This window comes from Arvicanthis niloticus, chromosome 15 (assembly GCF_011762505.2).
Source record: "Arvicanthis niloticus isolate mArvNil1 chromosome 15, mArvNil1.pat.X, whole genome shotgun sequence".
NCBI lineage: Eukaryota > Metazoa > Chordata > Mammalia > Rodentia > Muridae > Arvicanthis > Arvicanthis niloticus.
Window position 1 is genome coordinate 56,443,891 of NC_047672.1, and position 18,229 is coordinate 56,462,119.

The 18,229-nt window shown below is 40.5% G+C and overlaps 1 protein-coding gene across 3 annotated transcripts in view; it reads right to left on the reverse strand.

The window, feature by feature from the left end:
• Window positions 1–707: 707 nt before the first annotated feature.
• Vps50 (VPS50 subunit of EARP/GARPII complex) overlaps window positions 708–18,229 on the reverse strand; it is a 104,537-nt gene continuing 87,015 nt past the window's right edge. For 2 of the 3 annotated variants that reach the window (XM_034519306.2, XM_034519305.2), the window contains 7 exons: window positions 17,020–17,100; window positions 12,108–12,256; window positions 10,539–10,635; window positions 9,744–9,902; window positions 4,654–4,775; window positions 2,908–3,097; window positions 708–1,362 (listed from right to left, as the gene is read on the reverse strand). In XM_034519306.2, coding sequence (XP_034375197.1) covers window positions 1,243–1,362; window positions 2,908–3,097; window positions 4,654–4,775; window positions 9,744–9,902; window positions 10,539–10,635; window positions 12,108–12,256; window positions 17,020–17,100 — 918 coding nt within the window. In that variant the 3' untranslated portion in view covers window positions 708–1,242. Of the gene's footprint in view, window positions 1,363–2,907; window positions 3,098–4,653; window positions 4,776–9,743; window positions 9,903–10,538; window positions 10,636–12,107; window positions 12,257–17,019; window positions 17,101–18,229 lie in introns of those variants that run through there. The other variant, XM_076913062.1, reaches the window with a different exon arrangement.

The following is an 18,229-nucleotide window of genomic DNA, read 5'->3' on the forward strand; positions in this document are numbered from 1 at the left end:
TTACCCAGCATGCCCTGCCACATCCCCACACAGAGCAATGTTGAAAGTGCTTCTCATTATACTGCTGTCTCTTGACTGAGAGAAATGAGTGACCATGCCAACCATAACCACCCATCTACTCTTCACCTCATCCCCTCAGCCTCACTAGACTCAAGATCAATTTCTGATGAAGTTTCTGAGGGTCCTGGGGTCACTGATGCCACTGATGCTCTGGCATAATGCCACTCAGCCTAAATACTCTGCACCCCTAGGTCAGAAAGAACACACAAATTCAACTGACTTTCATGGTGTATGTATTGGGAGAAGATGCTTGATTTCAAGGTAAATGTTCAGAGCAGCAGCACATAGTTCTGAAACTCTGAACTGAGAGAATCATAGATTTCACATCTGTGGATAACCCATACTTACATATAATTAATAATAGCTCTATTTTCAGCCATTTGACCCAGATTTTGTTGTCCTAAAAGTTGAATTCAAAGACAGCATTCAAAGACAGCAAAGCCTGTATAATAGTTTGTATTCTTATAAAAAATGCATAATAGTTGTTCAATATGCTACTCAGGCTCTGGAAAATCCAAGCAACAAAATGACGTCTGGTCAGTGTTTCAGGATAGCGGAGAACTAGGGGGAGAACATACTGGAAGATTACACTGCTGTCTCCTGAACTCTTCCCATCCCACAGGAATATCAAAAGGTAGTCTCACACATTTTAGAGTGTAACATTTATTAAATTTCATCATTTATGATCACTGTTATAATCAAATTAACCCTGGCAGAAGCTCTGACAGTTAAAAACAGAGAACATATTGATTTTCCAACTATTTTACTTACATTTTTTAAATTCTCATGCAATGCTCATAATTAGGAAATACTGTACATTCATCCTTTCATTTTATTAAGACACTCCAAAAACTATTCATAGACACAGTAGCCACCATTCCTTCCAACTATGTATTTATAATGTACTCTTGTAAAATGTATAATTGTAGCCACATAATAATAATTATGACAATAAGATAATTCCAGGAAAAGGTTACAACAAATAAGAGCAAAATTTGAAGAAACTGGAGCATATAAAAGTCATCTGAGAACACCACACACAGTTGAGTATTTTCTATTTTCCAGTTCAAAAGGACATGCTCAAAGTTTTCTTAGAAGAGAATTATCAGGAGTGCATGGAGAACTGCCTTTCATGTTGTATAGGCTGAGAGATCAATGCCCCCGAGGAAAGAACTCTGTTCATTATCTTTTAGGCCTGTCTATATCATCAATAGCTGCTAGGAGCTTCTGTCTTGCTTTCTTATTGATATGAGATCCCAGGCAAACATTCACCAGGTTGGTCAACTGCTTCGTTGAATATTCCTGCCCAAAGAAAGAAAATCCAAATGTAACACCCAATGCACTAGAACTGATGCATCTGATTAATACAACAGAGGAGTCAGACATCTGAGGGCAGCAGGGGCTGAGCGCTGTGGCCCAGTGAGAGTGCCGGGAGGCTCAGGCAAAGCATGAAAGGCAAAGCACTCCTGTGCTACCCAGGCAAGGAGCCGGGAGCAGGATACTGGAGGCAGGCAGCAACACTGTCAGCATGATGAAGCAGCGTAATGTGCTGCTCAGAACTTGAAAGGTCGCATACTTTGTACTTGGTTTTGTGGTAGTGTGTTTTCAAGTTATCAAAATACATTTTCATTTCAAATTTTAAAGTGCATTATTCATTAAAATCTCCCAAGGAACAATGATTCCTTTAAGACATGAAAACAAATAAGGAAGGCTACGAGTCAAAAAGACACCCTAGAAGACTTAACTAAAAACACCACCCAGTAAAAGCTTCTAAGATGCCCACTTAAAAAGTTTACTGACTGTATTAAAAGAACAAATCCTAAAAAAGGCATCATTTTGCATCAGGTACTGGACACTTAAGAACTGTGCTTTCTCTCCTGCACCCTGTACATCCATCCTCACCTCCCCCAACCCTCACACCAGCACTGAACATGGCAGCTTGCTCTGCTAACTGACTGAATACTTGGCAGTGCATCTGTATATAGGGCTAGCACTTTGGTTCTCAGATGTATGTGGGGATAAGGGCAGTGAAGTTTTTCTCAATTCTGGCTTATTTATCAAAAGGTCCTTAAAAATAGCATGCACATTTCAACTTGCTTCGAACACACTAGACATTTACAAAAAAATCATAATAAGGTTCATTTTGGTTTTTTTTTATATTAAACTCAAAAGTATTAAGATTTGATGATTTCTCCTTTCCTTTTCTTTCCTTTCTCTCTTTCTCTCAAGCTGGCCCTAAACTTACTATGAAGCCAAGGCTGCTCCTGAACTTAGGCTATTCCTGCTTGACTGCAGGTAACTTTAGTATTCTCCATGCTTTCCTCAAGACCCCTTCACAAACTGTCTATCCAGACAAATGATCCATGGGGTCACACAGAAGATGAGAGCAGATGCTCTCTGCTAGAAATGTTTGTGTATGTGTTCAATTAAATTGTAGAAATTCAACATTCACATAACTGAGGAAAACCTATCAGACTTATATTAAAGGTAAAACCTGATGCTTGGTAAAAGCGTAGCCGTAAGTACTAAGGATTTCTGAGCCGTCCCTACAGGCCATCACAAGGTTGTTCCCATTTCACTATTTAAGATACAAAACTTAGGCTCTACAACTAGTGAACCATTTCAGTGTCACTCCACTCCACTTGTTTTGATATAAACTGTGTTCAGTCTCTTCCTATGATGCAGCACAGGAAAACCACACTCATATTGACTCTAGCACACACTAGATAGTGTGACTATGGGGAAAGTGTCCTGAGTGGGTTCCTTTGTATTCCATTCTCAAGATCCGACTCACACAACACCCCAGACAGTAACAGCACAGGAGCACACACTAGCCCTTCTTCTCACCCTGTGCTCTTTGATCCAACGCTCCATGTCATTCTCCGTTAGGTAGTAGGCTTTGATATATGTTTCCACATATTCTTTATCAGGAATAGGTCTAATGTCAGTTAGTTTTTCGAGTTTCATTAAAAACTGTTGAAAATCCAATTGCATCAAGGCCCGGCCCTCATTGCTGCACTTCTTGACATTAGCATACCTAAGAGACACAAGGATGGGGTGACAAGTGATGAGACGGTAAGAAGCAGTACAGGAGCCTGTGTCCCAGAACAAGCTGTGCTCACACAACTATGCTCAAACACTCCAAAGACATACCCATGTTAGAACACATTTCAACACTGTAGCAACTCAACGAAAAAGGAACAAATGAAGTATTTCTCCAATCAATACCCTACATATTTTCCATAATAAATTAACTCAAGGATGTATTCTCATATACTACTGAAATACTGGGTTTTAAAGTGGATGAATGATAATAATACATATATTAATCTCACAGCACAGTATTTGACTACATACACTTAAGTCAGAGATGTATTCGATGTTAGAAAATGAGCCATTTCCTTAAAAAAAAAAATGACCAGAAAATCAGGGCTAATATTATTTAGTAACCAATGAATTTTATGTGTGTGTGTGTTTTGATAGTGGTGTATGTGTAAACTTAACACATATTTGTTGCTTTTTATTTAAAACAAATTTATTTTTAATACTTCTACACTATCCTGCTGACATGGCCATCTTATATATGACATTGTTCTTTTAATAAGTCATACCCATCATTTTCCTACTTTCTGAAGCATTCTCTCTCTCTCTCTCTGTCTCTCTCTCTCTTTCTGAGACAGAGTTTCTCTGTGCAGCCCTGGATGTCCTAGAACTCACTCTGTAGGCCAGGCTGGCCTCAAATTCAGAAATCCACCTGCCTCTGCTTCCTGAGGGAGTGCTGGTATTAATGGTGTGCACTACCTTGCCTGGCCTAAGGCACTCTTCTCATAACAGAAAGAAAAAAAGAAAGAGAGAGAGAGAGAGAGAGAGAGAGAGAGAGAGAGAGAGAGAGAGAGAGAGAGAGAGAGAAAAGAGAGAGAAAGAGAGAGAGAAAGGAAGGTAGGTAGGTAGGTGACAGATGGTATGAAACTCAATGTGCACATGTTTGCCTCTTGGGCCCATTTTCTTCTTTGTGTCAGATGCTATGAGTGCACAAAGCAGGGATGATGTCAAGTAAGAGGGAACGCTCCCATGGACAGACTGAAGACAAGGATGTGCAGTGACACATTGGCCTGTCACCTGAGCATCAGGCGTGCAGAAGCCTTCCCTGTATCTGAACACTGTGGACCTGGACAAACTACACACTAGAAGTCTGGACTCTCTGACACAAGATTTTCCACTGACAGTTACAAGCTGAGGCAAGTCATGATTTGTCAATAAAGTCTATAAAATCTTTGGCTCAGTAAATAATGTTCAATAAATGTAAGGAATACTCACAAAACTTATTAGATACTAATTATTAGTTCGACTTTCAGATATCTAATGGCTCTGTATTCCTCATTCATCTGCTATCTTGGCTCAATGTCAGTATCAACAGAATAACCCACAGGAGACAGACACACCTGTCTATGGCTCCTTCTCAGGCTGAGATCAAGCTCGTCTGCTACTGATCATTATCTCTAGCCGTGCTTTCCATCCATTAGTAGTCACATGACACTCATTCATATACTGCATTACAATTTAAGAAACAATTAATGCTTTCATGAAACTTACCCTTCCACAATAGTTCTGTTAGCTAATCGTATACATTGTTCCCAAAGTATATTTGATACAGGCAAGGGTATCCGAACTCTCTTAGAAACTTCATTTAACCGCTTGTTAAACTGCTCAAATTCCTAAGAGGGACACACAAGGCATGACTATAATTTTAATGCCACAATACTTTCCCACAAACAATTATTTAAAAGAAAAAAAAAAACCAAGAAAGATCCAAGGATGTAGCTATTAACCAAATTAAGGAAAAAAGAAAAAGTGGGGGTGCAGATTTATGCCAAAGACAATTTGGACTTAGTAAGAAAGATGGAACTGTTCAGTAGGTAAAGGCCCTTCTGTGTAAGACCGACTCATAAAGTTGTCTTCTGACCTCATGACCATTTAGATCTCTTTTCCTCACAGTAAGTAAACAATAAACATTTTTTCCAGAGATGTTTAGTTAGCATAATTATTTCCTACCTAAGTTGTTTTATTTTATTTTTTTATTAATCATTCCATTTGTTTACATCTCAAATGATATCCCACTTCCGGTTACCCCTCCAAAGCTTCCCCCACCCCACATCTACCCTCTCCTCCCTCCCCTTTGCCTCTATGAGGGTGCTCCTGCAGCCACCCACTCTCTTCCACCCCACAGCTCCAGCGTTCCCCTATGCTGGGGCATCAAACCTCCACAGGACCAAGGCTTCCCCTCCCACTGATGTCAGGCAAGGCCATCCTCCCTGTACAATGTACAATCCAGATACATACAGGCCATATGTATCTGGAGCCAAGGATCCCTCCCTGTACAATCCTTGGTTGGTGGTCCAGTCCCTGGGAGCACTGGGTGGTCAGGTCAGACTACATTGTTCTTCCTATGAGGTTGCAATCCCCCTCTTCTCCTCAGTCCTTCTGCCAGCTACCCCACTGGGGTCCCCAAGCTCAGTCTGATGGTTGGATCCAAGCATCCATGTCTGCATTGATCGGTTGCTGGCAGAACGTCCCAAGGAACAGCCACACCAGGTTCCTATCAGCAAGGGCCTCTTGGCAACGGCAACGGTGTCAAGGGTTTGGTGTCTGAGACTTTTTAAAAACTTACAAGTTTTTTTTTTCCTTGATTGTATCCCATCCCAGATATTAAGGGTTCAAAACTCTCGTGAAGTGTCTCTAAATTTCATTAACTCATTAAGCACTGAATGTTATTTAAACACAGCAATGAACAAGCAAATTCACAGAGGTTAAACTGGGCACTAGAACTTCCAGAGTGAGACTGTAACTGAAGAGACAACTGTCAAAATTAGGATTTTCAGACCTCAACCTAATCAAAATGATTCATTCTCTCTCTCTCTCTCTCTCTCTCTCTCTCTCTCTCTCTCTCTCTCTCTCTCTCTCTGTGTGTGTGTGTGTGTGTGTGTGTGTGTGTGTGTGTGTGTCTCAGGAATCTGAACTTGAAGAAGTGACCTCAAATAATTCAAGTATAATCCTTAAGTCTTTTTCTGATTTCACGGCTCATAGGAGTGTTTTTTTTTTTTTAATTTAATCATCTATCTATCTATCTATCTATCTATCTATCTATCTATCTATCTTTTTTTTTACACTCCAGATTTTACTCCCCTCCTGGTCCACCTCCAACTGTTCCATATCCCATACCTCCTCCCCGCATCCATCTCCACAAGGATGTCCCCATCACCCACCCACAAATAAACATTTTAAGAAAAAGCATATGTTATAACAGAATTTATCTAAGGAGAAATAAGCATCATAATGACTAAACCATATAAATCATGCCTAATTTTTTTTTTCAAGACAGGGTTTCTCTGTATAGCCCTGGCTGTCCTGGAACTCACTCTGTAGACCAGGCTGGCCTCAAACTCAGAAATCCGCCTGCCTCTGCCTCCCAAGTGCTGGGATTAAAAGCGTGTACCACTACCGCCCGGCACCTAAATATTTTTACATCTCAAAATTTTCTATGATTGTCTAGTATAGACTAAAAAAAACTATTGGCTTGAAGAAACCATTTTTGTTTTTGTTTTAAATATTCTTCTCTCATATATTACATCCTGACTGCAATTTCCTCTCTGTCCCCTCCCCTCAACCTCTTCCCCACACACCTCCTCTCCCCCAGAATGACTTTCCTCAGACAAGAACAGGCATTTCAGGTGATATCGACCAAACTCAGCATAAGAAGCTATAATAAGACTAGGAACATACTATCTCAATAAGACTGGACAAGGCAACCCAGGAGGAAGAAAAGGGTCCCACAAGTAGGCAAAAGACTCAGGACAGCTCCTACTTCCACTGCTAGAAATCTCATAAGACCAACATGACACTCATCACTAACATAAGTATGAAGGACTTAAGTCAGACCCCTATAGGCTCCCTGATCTCTCTGAGCTCCCATGAGTCAGTTAATTCTGTGGGCAGTGTTCTCGTGGTGTCCATGACCTTTCTAGTTCCTCCAATCCTAATGTCTATTTTAATAAGCTTTCAACTCAAAGCTAACTATTCATAGCTTGTCAGTATTTCTAATAAATAAAAAAAAACCTGGTACATAATTTTCTTTCCTAATCATTACTTAACATTTAAAAAATGATTCAAAGTTACCTTATAGTCACAAATTTTAATACAAAGGAAAACAACCACAAAATATTTTCTATTAGCTCTTAACGTTCACAAGACTGTATTAAGGAACACGAGTGATTTTGTAACAGCAGTACAAAAAAATTGTTAACTGAGCTCCTGTCATCTGAATGCTCGCACACAAAAGGAATGCCCCTGACTCCTCCCTGGGGTATATTTCACATAAATTTAAGAAGAATTAATGTGGAATTTTTCTCAAGTTTTCTGGATAGAAAGTGACAAGCAATTTAGTACGCTGGGACCAACATGCGCTCACAGATCCTAATGGGACAGATGAGCTCTGCCCAGGTGAGCTGCCACAGTGACAGAGGCAGCACCCACTGCTCTTCGGCTACACTACAAATCACAGCTTTGCTTGCTGATTTACTTTTAACAGTTCATTGCTTTTAATTATTATTTTGAAGAATGTGTCTCCAATTCACTAAGCTTACCTTTTGAGATCAAAGTTAAATAAATGATTGCTCTCCATCAGCTGTCCCATTTCACAGACCTCACAAAGCAGCAGCATTGGCAACGGGATTTACTCATGCATTTGCTCCAGTAAACTACTTTGGATTTCAAGCCATAGTTTGGTAATTTTCATTAATATTTTACTTTAGAAAGCTATAGGCTTCATACACAAACTATTTATTGCTAAGTTCGGTGTGCATGAGCACCGCCTGTTAAGTAAAGCACTGCATTTTACTCAGGATTAGTTGAGAGCAACGGCATGGCTTGTTTTCACCTAGTTTCAGGAGAGTAACGTAAAGAACAGAATATCAGATGATTAACTTTTAAGCTTAAAGAAAGCCTTGGGCCAACAAAGAAGGACAGACTGAGATTAATAACCTGAGTGAGATCGGTTCTTCTTTACCATCGTGTTTCAAGGAATGAAGACAGAGAAGCAAGCGGTGCTTTGAGAGCTGTGCCCTCAGCACAGAACTCGTCTTCCTTCATCCCAGGTGTCTGACAGTTGCCTCAAGCTCATCTTCTAAAACCCCAGGGTGACAGTGCTGGAAGTCGGGTCTTTGGAAAGTGACTAGGTCCTGAGGACAGAGTCCAGATGCCTGGGGATTGCTCAGGTCAGCTGCCTGCCCCTTTTCATCGCTAGAGCGTGTGTGGGGAAGATGAGGTCGGCGGGAGGTCAGCCTGGCCTGCACAGCAAATCTGTCTGGGCCTTGACAGTGAACTTTCTAGGTGTCTGAGCTCTGACAAACAAAACAGAACAAAGCCAACCAAACAAAAAGCACCTACCTTGTGTACTGCCTCAATAAAATGAGGAAACGTCTTAAGAACTAGAGCATATTGTTTTGAAAGAAAGAGGTACCATTATTATAAACGGCACTTGATTTTTCCATTCCAAGTTTAAAGGGACAATTGAAATCTCAGAAGACAAGGCTGTCTCAGTTCCACGACAGCAAAAATCGAAGGCTTGCACGTGTCCCTTACCCTTTAAATCTCCAAGCCTAGATACTGCCAAGCAAGCCTTCGAGTCTCGAGAGGCTGACAGCCCCACAGAAGGGCATCATAAGCTGTGGTCAAGCAAAGCAGCCCAACCGTATTTAAGCTAAGCTCTCATCTCCAGCTTCACTGGTTCTCAGCTATCCTGCCCTACTAAGAATGACTGTAAATGAGATAAAGATGAGAACTTTACAGGCCAGTTTCTCTATGTTGAGAAAGAACTGTGGCAGTTGTTTTCCTTTTCTCAGATGCTCTCTTATTCGCTGTTTCGTGTGGGACCTTACCCAACTTCCAGTATTAGAGTCCTCTGTGAGCGGAATGAACAAGCGTCATTCTTCTCTCACCTACATCCTGTCATCCTTCTGTCTGTGCCCGGTGTGTTTGTTCACAGCATTATATACCGATAGACAGGAAACACCTCAGACTCTGTGCACTCCTACCTCCACACCAACACGGCCCTTCCTCAACGTCACACATACCTTCCTTAATTAGGAACTCTCGGGCAGATTTCTACCAGGTCTGGGATAGATCAGGTGGTCGTAAACATCAGCTGACACACACATGGAAAGAGGTGAATGGCAGCTCCTTCCTTCTAGGTAAGGACTTACAAAAGCAGGCATCACATACTAATAGCTGATACGTAAGACCTGGCAAAAGTCATGCCATTTATAGACACAACCTGGGCCGAGAAGTATGATCCTGTCAAAGGAATATACACTGAGCTGCAGCAATGATTCTAACTAAATAGAAATACCTTCTTGTGTTTACAGGTGTAACTACTGGGTTCTATCAGGAAGGTAGTAGCCATGGCATGCAATAATCAAACTAATTCAATGTTAGAAACTAGGGAGCAAAGTTAAAAAAATTAAATAAAATTCAAATCTGCAAGTATCACAGATCCAAACAAGCAAAAACTATAAAGGTCACATACATCCATTTGACCCAACGCCCCCACTCCAGAAACGAGCAGCAGCCAACTTGAGCTACGTCTCTTAATAAAAGTGGGCATCAGCACAGCTTCTCAGAGCACTTGCCTTCAGCAGTGCATCCACATAGATGTTGTGCTGTGACATGATCTCTCTGACATCCCACTTCACATTAGTCATGAGGAGAAGCATCTGTTCATAATCAATGGCTTTAGCGGCCACAATCCAGTAAATAGGTTTACGCAGTTCACTGGCAGTTGAGACTGTCTGAAATGGTCCACAGAAACAAAAACAATTATTTCTAAAAGTGCCACACCTAAAAACATTAATTTGTCCTTTTCTAGTTTGTAAAATATATAATATACATTTGGAGACTTCAATTAAGAAAACATTTTAACATGAGACAACGGCCCTGTTTCTACTTCCCCCATCTCTCCTCCTGGAACTCTTAGCTTGGGATTCCATTCTCCACCTTCAATTACCCCCATCCCCACCTACCCCTAGGGGTGCCATGTAACATTCTTTATTTCCAGATTCCTTTCCAGGCACACACCTCTCTCCAATACTCCCAGACCTTCCTGGTGACCCCGGAATACATCCTCACTCCAGGCTGACAGCCTGGATGTAAAAGGCTCCTTTGCCTGTCACTGCAGATTCTCTCCTCTTCCCTGCTCTGACTGATGATGTTAGTTTTCCTTACACACTCAAGTGTCCCCGACATCCGCTCCCCACTAGTTGCTCACTAAGTTGTTTAATCTAACATAGGAAGTCATGAACCAACGGAAGAGCATTTCATCCAGCTCCCCTGGAACCTGCGCTCTAGTGATAAAACTAACCAACAGCGAAGTGATGGCAGCAGCTCTACCTTGCTGACAGCTGAAATGACAGACAGGAACATCTGACCTGGGAGTAAAACTGCTGCAGGAAGGGCTTTTTGACTGCAGGCATCACAGCATCCAAATGTGGCTGGAGGAACTCAAACTGCTCAGCCAGGAACACTCTAAAGAGAACAAATAACCACGGTATAAACTTATTGCAGGATTCTGAACCTGTTGTTGATCCTGTAATGAATCTGTTAGGAACAAAAACCAACTGAAAATTGTTTTCACTTTAGTAACTTTATACTGTGAATGGGAAAAGTTTCCCTATCACTGCACAGCAGCAGATGTTCATTTATAAGTTAAAAGGAGAGTCATTTCCAGGGACATAGTCAGGCTCTAAGGTGTGGAGTTAAATATCACCTCATATGTGGCATATATGTCCAGGTAACATTAAAAAAAAAAAAAACCACATAAAAATATAGAGCTTGTTTAAAAAAAAAAAAAAAAACAGATTTACTTATTTATTTCCTTTTTATGTGAATGCTTTGCCTTCATGTGAATGCCTGGTGCCACCAAGGCCAAAACAGGGCATTGGGTCCCCTAGGACTAGGGCTACAGATGACCATGAGTTACCATGTCAGCCCGGGAACTGAACCCCAGTCCTCTAAGACAGCAACAATGCTTTCATCTGCTGAGCCAACTCTCCAGTCCATGGCCTGTGCTTTAGATGATTTCTTTTGAAGATTCCATTCAACATATTCAAAATACTGAAACTCAGGAGATTCAAAGGAATACATACTTGTCATAAGTATTCCTAACCTAGGCAAACAGGCTCTCTCGGGAGAAGGAGAGGAGGCACGTGTACTCTGGGCTAGTGCTCCCTGGCTGCTGCCTGCAGATGCACTGCCACTAAATACTGCTTTTCTTGGATTTCTGTTCTAAATGAGAGACTATTTACCTTATATTGGACTGCACCTTATGGAACAGGTTACATGATTTAATTGAATTAACTTAGGGGTTTAGTGAGATCAAGAGGAATTCTTGCTGACACCCAAAATGAATTCTATGTAACAGTAACAGTGGACTACAGTGACCATGGATTCTACCAGGAAGCAGAAATATATCATCCATTTTTTAAAGTTTTACCTAACAAGGATCATCTTGTTAACTATAAACTTAACATATGCGCTTACTTTCATTTATATAATTAAAGCCAACCATAAAAAACCAGGGGTGGTACACTGTCCTCCCAGCAGTGGTCAGGCGACGACAAGTGGATCACCGGGCTATTCACCTATCTATCATTCTTGGCAATCTCTAGGCCTTTCTCAAAAACCAGGTAGACAGCATCAGAGGAATGATACCCAAGGTAGTTCTCTGAGCCTCATACATACAATGACATACACTTGCACAAACATGAGCTCTCCCATACACATGAACACACACACATGAACACATATAGACACAGACACATGGAACCATGCAACTAAAGAAATCAATTAGTAATCTATGCTAACATACGTTTTGCAACATGTCTAGGTGGTGTTTAGGAGTAGTAGTAGTACGTAGCAAAAAGTATAATTACACAATCCTTACTTTTCATAATTTTCCTTAAATATTTATGGCAAAGCAACTGTTTTCAACAACTTACAAGGATTCTGTGGCTACCACTCTCTCTGCCAACCCATACAATGTATCCCCAGATGTCAAAATCACTAGCTGATTGAGGTGTGGGCTGGGTACCTTCTCCTTCCTCTCCTCGGCAGCTGTGAGAGTGGCAGTAGGATCAGCTGAGCCCTCCTGGAAAGACAACACACACACCACCTGAAACAGCAAGTCTCACAGCAATGAGGTCCACTTGACAGCGGAGCTACATAATACAGTGAACACACTTGCAGGCATAGTTAATACATATTAGCTTCAGCCCTTCTTTCTTACTTCTATGCTTTGCAACTACTGGAATTTTCCTTTTTATACTAAATTAAGCTAATTCCATATGTTACCCAATATAACTTGCCACCATATGGACACAACCTAAAGTTACCCAACACAGGAAATCTTCAGTAACTGACAGCTGTTCATAGAGCAATGTCTCTTAAAAACTGGAAGGCGTGGGGTTGATCCTTGAGAATTACTGGTGAGATAGCAACGTATGGTTTGATTAATTACTTCACAATCAAAAACGTAATCAAGGTAATCTGGTATACTCTCAAGAAGGCAGGACTAGAACGCAGTTATAAACACAGACAAAACTAAAGCACTATATATCTTGGCTTTTCATGTGAACAAAGATGGTCTGTGTGAATTTAGGTGAGAGGTGGCCATGGCTATGCTGCACTCCTTGGCACTGGCCAGCAGACACTGAACCACACCAACAGCTGCGTAGCCAACAGCAGTGCTGCAGTTTATCCGTGCTCAGGCAGATTCTCGTGTCAAATCCTTCCTCTAATACCATACTCACTAGAAATGCTCTCCTTACTACATGATCTTTGCCTGGGGCCTGAGTAAGGAAGGTATAAGTCACACACATTCCTGAACGTAACAGATATATCTCGTATTATAAGCAGTCTAGAGAAGTTGAGAGTGTCATCAGGTCTTAGCTAAGGAATGATCAACTGGCCACTTGAAGGAGTCAAGGCCCAGAAGTCGGCCAAACACTTGCACAGAGCTGCCCCTGGGCGGACAAGCTTCCCTCTATGGAACACTCTGCAGAAACTGCTGCTGACAATACCGCCCTCAGAGTGGTCTCCTAACTCTAATTCCATTTCCTCTCTTTGAGAGGGTGTCAAGGGGGTAAAGTTACCACTGCGTTAGAAAGAACTCCCCGTCTAGTGCTCTCCTTTGCGCTCATTAACACTGGCAGCTAGGCATCAACGTTTCCGGCATTTCTCTGCTTACACTAAGTTTGCATAAGAAAATACATTTCAGTGAACTGGCCAGTTACAAAACCTGCCAAGCTGACAAAGGTAAGTGGACTGCGAAACACACAGTGCTGGGTTTCATCGAACTGCAGCCTCATGAGAGGAACGTGGGGCCCTCTGAAGACAGAAGAGAAAGTTTACTCTCTCTAACCAATGCTGCCATTATCCTACCACTATAAAGAAAATTTAAATCAACAGATTTTCTGGTCAAATGGAAAATGCTTTTTTAAATAATCAAATATTCAAGCTGGGTGTGGTGGTATTCACCTGCAATCTCAGCTTTAAGAGGCTGAAGCAGGAGATTACTAGTCTGAGGCTAGCCTGGGCTACAGAGCAAGGCCTTGTCTCAAATAAACAAACACTGAAAGTTGGCCAAAGGTTTTAAGCAATTTAGTTATCATCACTCTTGTGGTTTGAATAACAATGGCTCTCATAGGCTCATATATCTGAATGCCAGGGAGTGAACTTTTTGCTAGGACTAAAAAGTGTGGCCTTGTTGGAGGAAGCCTGTCACTGGGGTAGGCTTTGAGGTTTCAAAAGCCCATGCCAGACCCAGTGTCTGTCTCGTCTCTGTTTGTCTGCTGACTCCCACTTTGTAGGTCAGGTTGTAGCTCTCAGCCCCTACTTCTCCAGCAATATGCCTGCCTGCCCCCATGCTCCCTGCTGTGAAGATAACAGACTAGGCCTATGAAACTTAAGCAAGCCACAATTAAATGATTTCTTTCCTAAGAGTTGCCTTGAACATGGTGTCTCTTCGCAGCAATAGAACAGTGACTAACAGTCACCAAGCAGAAGAGTAAAGACTTATTTCTGGCAGGAGATCGGCAACAGTCACTTTCTCACGTACATTCCCTCTCTTAGACCTTGAAAACTTCCCCTAGATGAGGAAAACACATTTTCTAAATTTTATCTGAATTTATCTGATGGATTATTTCAGGTGGCATTTTTAAGGATCAAAATGGTTCCATTTGACATTTATAACTTAAAAGTGAAAATCAGAAGATATGTATAGAGAAAATAAAACTATGAAAAAGTCTAAAGTTTTAACAGCCATGTAGAAGTAATATGAGGAAAACATTTCTGCTTGGCTCTGAGTTGTTCCGGCTATTTATTATTGGCTTATCCACACAATGCAGCGACACTTTTCATCACACTTTCTGACATCATGGATACAAGTTAAAGTTCACATGCTAACTTAAAAATAATCTTAGATCAAGGTATATTAAACAGCAAACAAGATTTTCTGAAACAATAAGTCAAGGCTTTTATATATGCAAAGGTATAGAAACCAACAGGAAAAACAAAACAATACAAAAAAAACAAAGATGCCCAGAAACAAACGGAAACTACTTTGTAAACTTGGACTGTACTCTAGGGAGTGTTAGTTACCAGGCCTCAGGAAGTGGACAGGCGAGTGTTATACACTGAAGGATGAATGACGGCTTGATAGATTTTATATCCCACAGTTAATCTTCTGATGTAAGAGAACATAAGCATAACACTTAAAAATTGTGACATGTTTAGAAAAAAAAGTGGCAAAAATAGGAAACAAGAAAGGAAAGCATGCTACTTTTGAACATACAGCTTTAAGTTTGACAAATTCACCACTCTAGGATACAAATTCATTCAGTTATCACCCTACGAGTTAGGCAAATGTCACTGTCAAGAAGATGAGTAACAGCATGTTTCAAGAAGAACTAGCTTGGGCCCACTGTTTACTTGGTTGTGTGATCTCTGATATGCCTTGTGGCAAAATCTGAAGTATGAATCCATGCCTTAAGGGTCAAATTAAAAATTCTGGTTTGACAATTCTAATCTAGTAACCAGCAGAAGTGATGGAGAAACGCCAGGCTGATTTTAATGATGAAATTCAACACAGCAGTCTTGAAGCAGTCTGTCAGAAAGCGAGAAAAACTTGAGTTCTAAGCTCAACACAGAGTAAGAACTGATGGTCAGAGCCATCCCAAGGCAACAAGAATGCATAAGGAAACATGGAAAACAGTCAAAGTAGCAAAAGCTGATGGAAAACAGCTTTAAAAAAACAGAACAAAACAAACAAAGAAACAAATAAACAACAACAACAACAACAAAAAAAAAAACAAAGGCAGGCAGGTAAAAAGGAAGGAAGGAAATAAATGTGGGGTCAAAAAAGGAGCCATTATCTGAGACAAAGATTAAAGATCAATAAACACCAAAACCTAAAGAAGTCAGACTAAATCAGGATACAAGGGCCCTAGCAGAGTCCTGCACACTATGAACATTTCCATGGGATGTCTATATGCCAAGAAAGGCAGTGTAACAGCCATGCTGTTGACTCGCCACACCCACAGGTCCGTGTCACAGTTCAAAAATACCTGAGGTGTAGGGCACACATCTGTACTGAATGTCATTACCTCTAAAGGACACAGCATATTGCCATTTATACAACATTTATGTTGTGTTAGGTATGTATGGACTGTAGAGATGACACACAATACATGGCTATGCATAGTTTATATACAAAGATAATGCTATTTTTACACAAGGGAGGTGAATACAGGTGGTAAGTGTGATCCTGGAACCAATGACCTGTAATGGCTGCAGGATGCAGATGTGCAGTACAAACAAACCCAACAAGGTGGGTGCTGCTTATTCTTCTGGTGTAGTGAGCCATCTGAGACGTCACATTCAGTTGCTCCACCAGTGCTCACAGGTCGCCATCTTCGCACTCTGCACTCCATCCATCACGGCATTCATCATGATGCAATAGGATATCATATACATTACAGAATACAGTTGCCTCACTGCCTCTCCACCACAACAGCACATACACTTTAAGAGCAAAAGATAAGGACTGCTACTTTTACACACTGCCAAAAGTTTTGTACACTGAAAAGTTTTCAGTTTTTCTGTCTTTTCCATTTTCTTTCACTATTTCATCCTTTATTTCTAAGACAGAGGCTTGCTCTATAGCCATGTGGTTCTTGACTTCTAAACCCTCCTCAATCAGTTTCCCAAGGACTGGGATCAGAGGCATGCATCACCATATCCAGTCATTATTTCTTAAGAGATGTATCATCATTGCTTTATAAAAATGTCAGTAACAGAAGTATGCATACAATATATACTTTATGAAAAACAGGATAATGAAGCTTGTATTGAGTAAGTTAAAGGAAGAAAGGAAAATTCAGAGAAGTCTGTGTCAATGTAGTCACAAAGATGTCTTGCCAAGCAGTTTCTCACCACAGTGACCAATCAGAAGACAAAAGTTCCTTTCTAATTTCCAATGCTTATGCTACCTTAAAACCCACTGAGGACCACCTGTGAATTGCTTTATAATCTTAAACCATGCATTTCATCAGCTGACACACCAGTCAAGACCAGGAGTGCCTGCTACAAAACACACACCCAAACTTTGCTCTTGAATTTCAAGGTGATTATAAAGTGATGTCAGACACTTTCTGAACACAGATCTTCAGTATCTACCAGTGGCCAATTGGAGATAAGTCATGACTATTAGCAACGGGTTCTTACTTCTTGTACAAACTTGATATAACACTAAAGGGCTCAGACACTCAGACATATGTGTACATTTATATACAGTTGATTTGCGACTACTTATTTCACATAACTGAAATGAATGGATTACAACTCATTACTTACCAGATCAATGAGGCTTTCTTGTATTCTGTTTAGAGTTGTTTTTAGTCTGCTACTACTAAGGCCAAGTCCTGTTGATTCAAACTGAAAATAAAGAAAATCACATTACACAGCTCTGCAGATGCCTTTGCAGAAGACCTGAAGTAGTAATGGGTTTAATAGTTCAGATACTTAGCGTCTGCAGGTCTCCAAACTGCATTAAAAATGCCAACAGAACAATAATAACAAAATCAACAACATCATCATCGACAACAACAAACCAGTCAAATCTTAGCCCAAAAGGAAACAATAAATTACTCATGAGTCTTTGAAGGTCAGGGCAACATCTAAGGAATTTGTCAATTATCAGGACAGAGTTCATCAGAATTTCTTTCCTGCAAGTTACATTTTTAGTTACAAAAGTTAAGACTTTAGATTCCTAAAAATGGTTCACTTTGGTGTACATTATCTGCTATGCTTATATTTAATCAGAAAATGAAGTGTTACTATTTTTTCCATACATGAATCAAAGAAAGTGTACTGGCATGTGGGATGAAATCTCTTAGGCCTATCGAAGATTTCACAGCTCTCCATTCTATTCATTAGAAAACAAAGTCAAAAAATTCGCAAAAGCCAACATATAGCACATAAATGAGAAAGCTTGAGTCTTAAAAAATGAAAAGTTAGTCCCTTTTATAGTAATTTAATAGATGAAATCAATTTAAGTGGGAAGTGACAGTAAATACATACAGGTACTTGCAAAAAAGTTAAATTATTCGTAGTAAACTATAAAATAAAACGTGATTAACATAGGAAGGATGAATGTGTGATTGTGTGACCTGACACATGAACAAGCATAAACCCACATTTATTCTTACTTTCTTCCACCGAAGGCGCAAGAATAGAAAGACCCAACCTGGAGCCGATGTGGGACACACTGTGGGAAAGCACGAGCTAATATATTTCTCCAGGTTTTATACACTTCATTAACTCATCTCTCCCCTTTTATAATTTATAGGAAACTAAACCAATCAATTGTAAGTGTGTGACATTCAGTAGTTACTAGGATCTTTCAACCAACACCACTTAACTAAGATGCAAAGTTCTTTGCACTTGAAGATGGCAACACAGCTCGGCACTTACCACTCCCATCCTTAGCCTCTCATCGCCCTAGACCACAGCAGTTTGTGTTTTCCTAAAATTTCACATAAACAGAATCAAATGAATTACACTC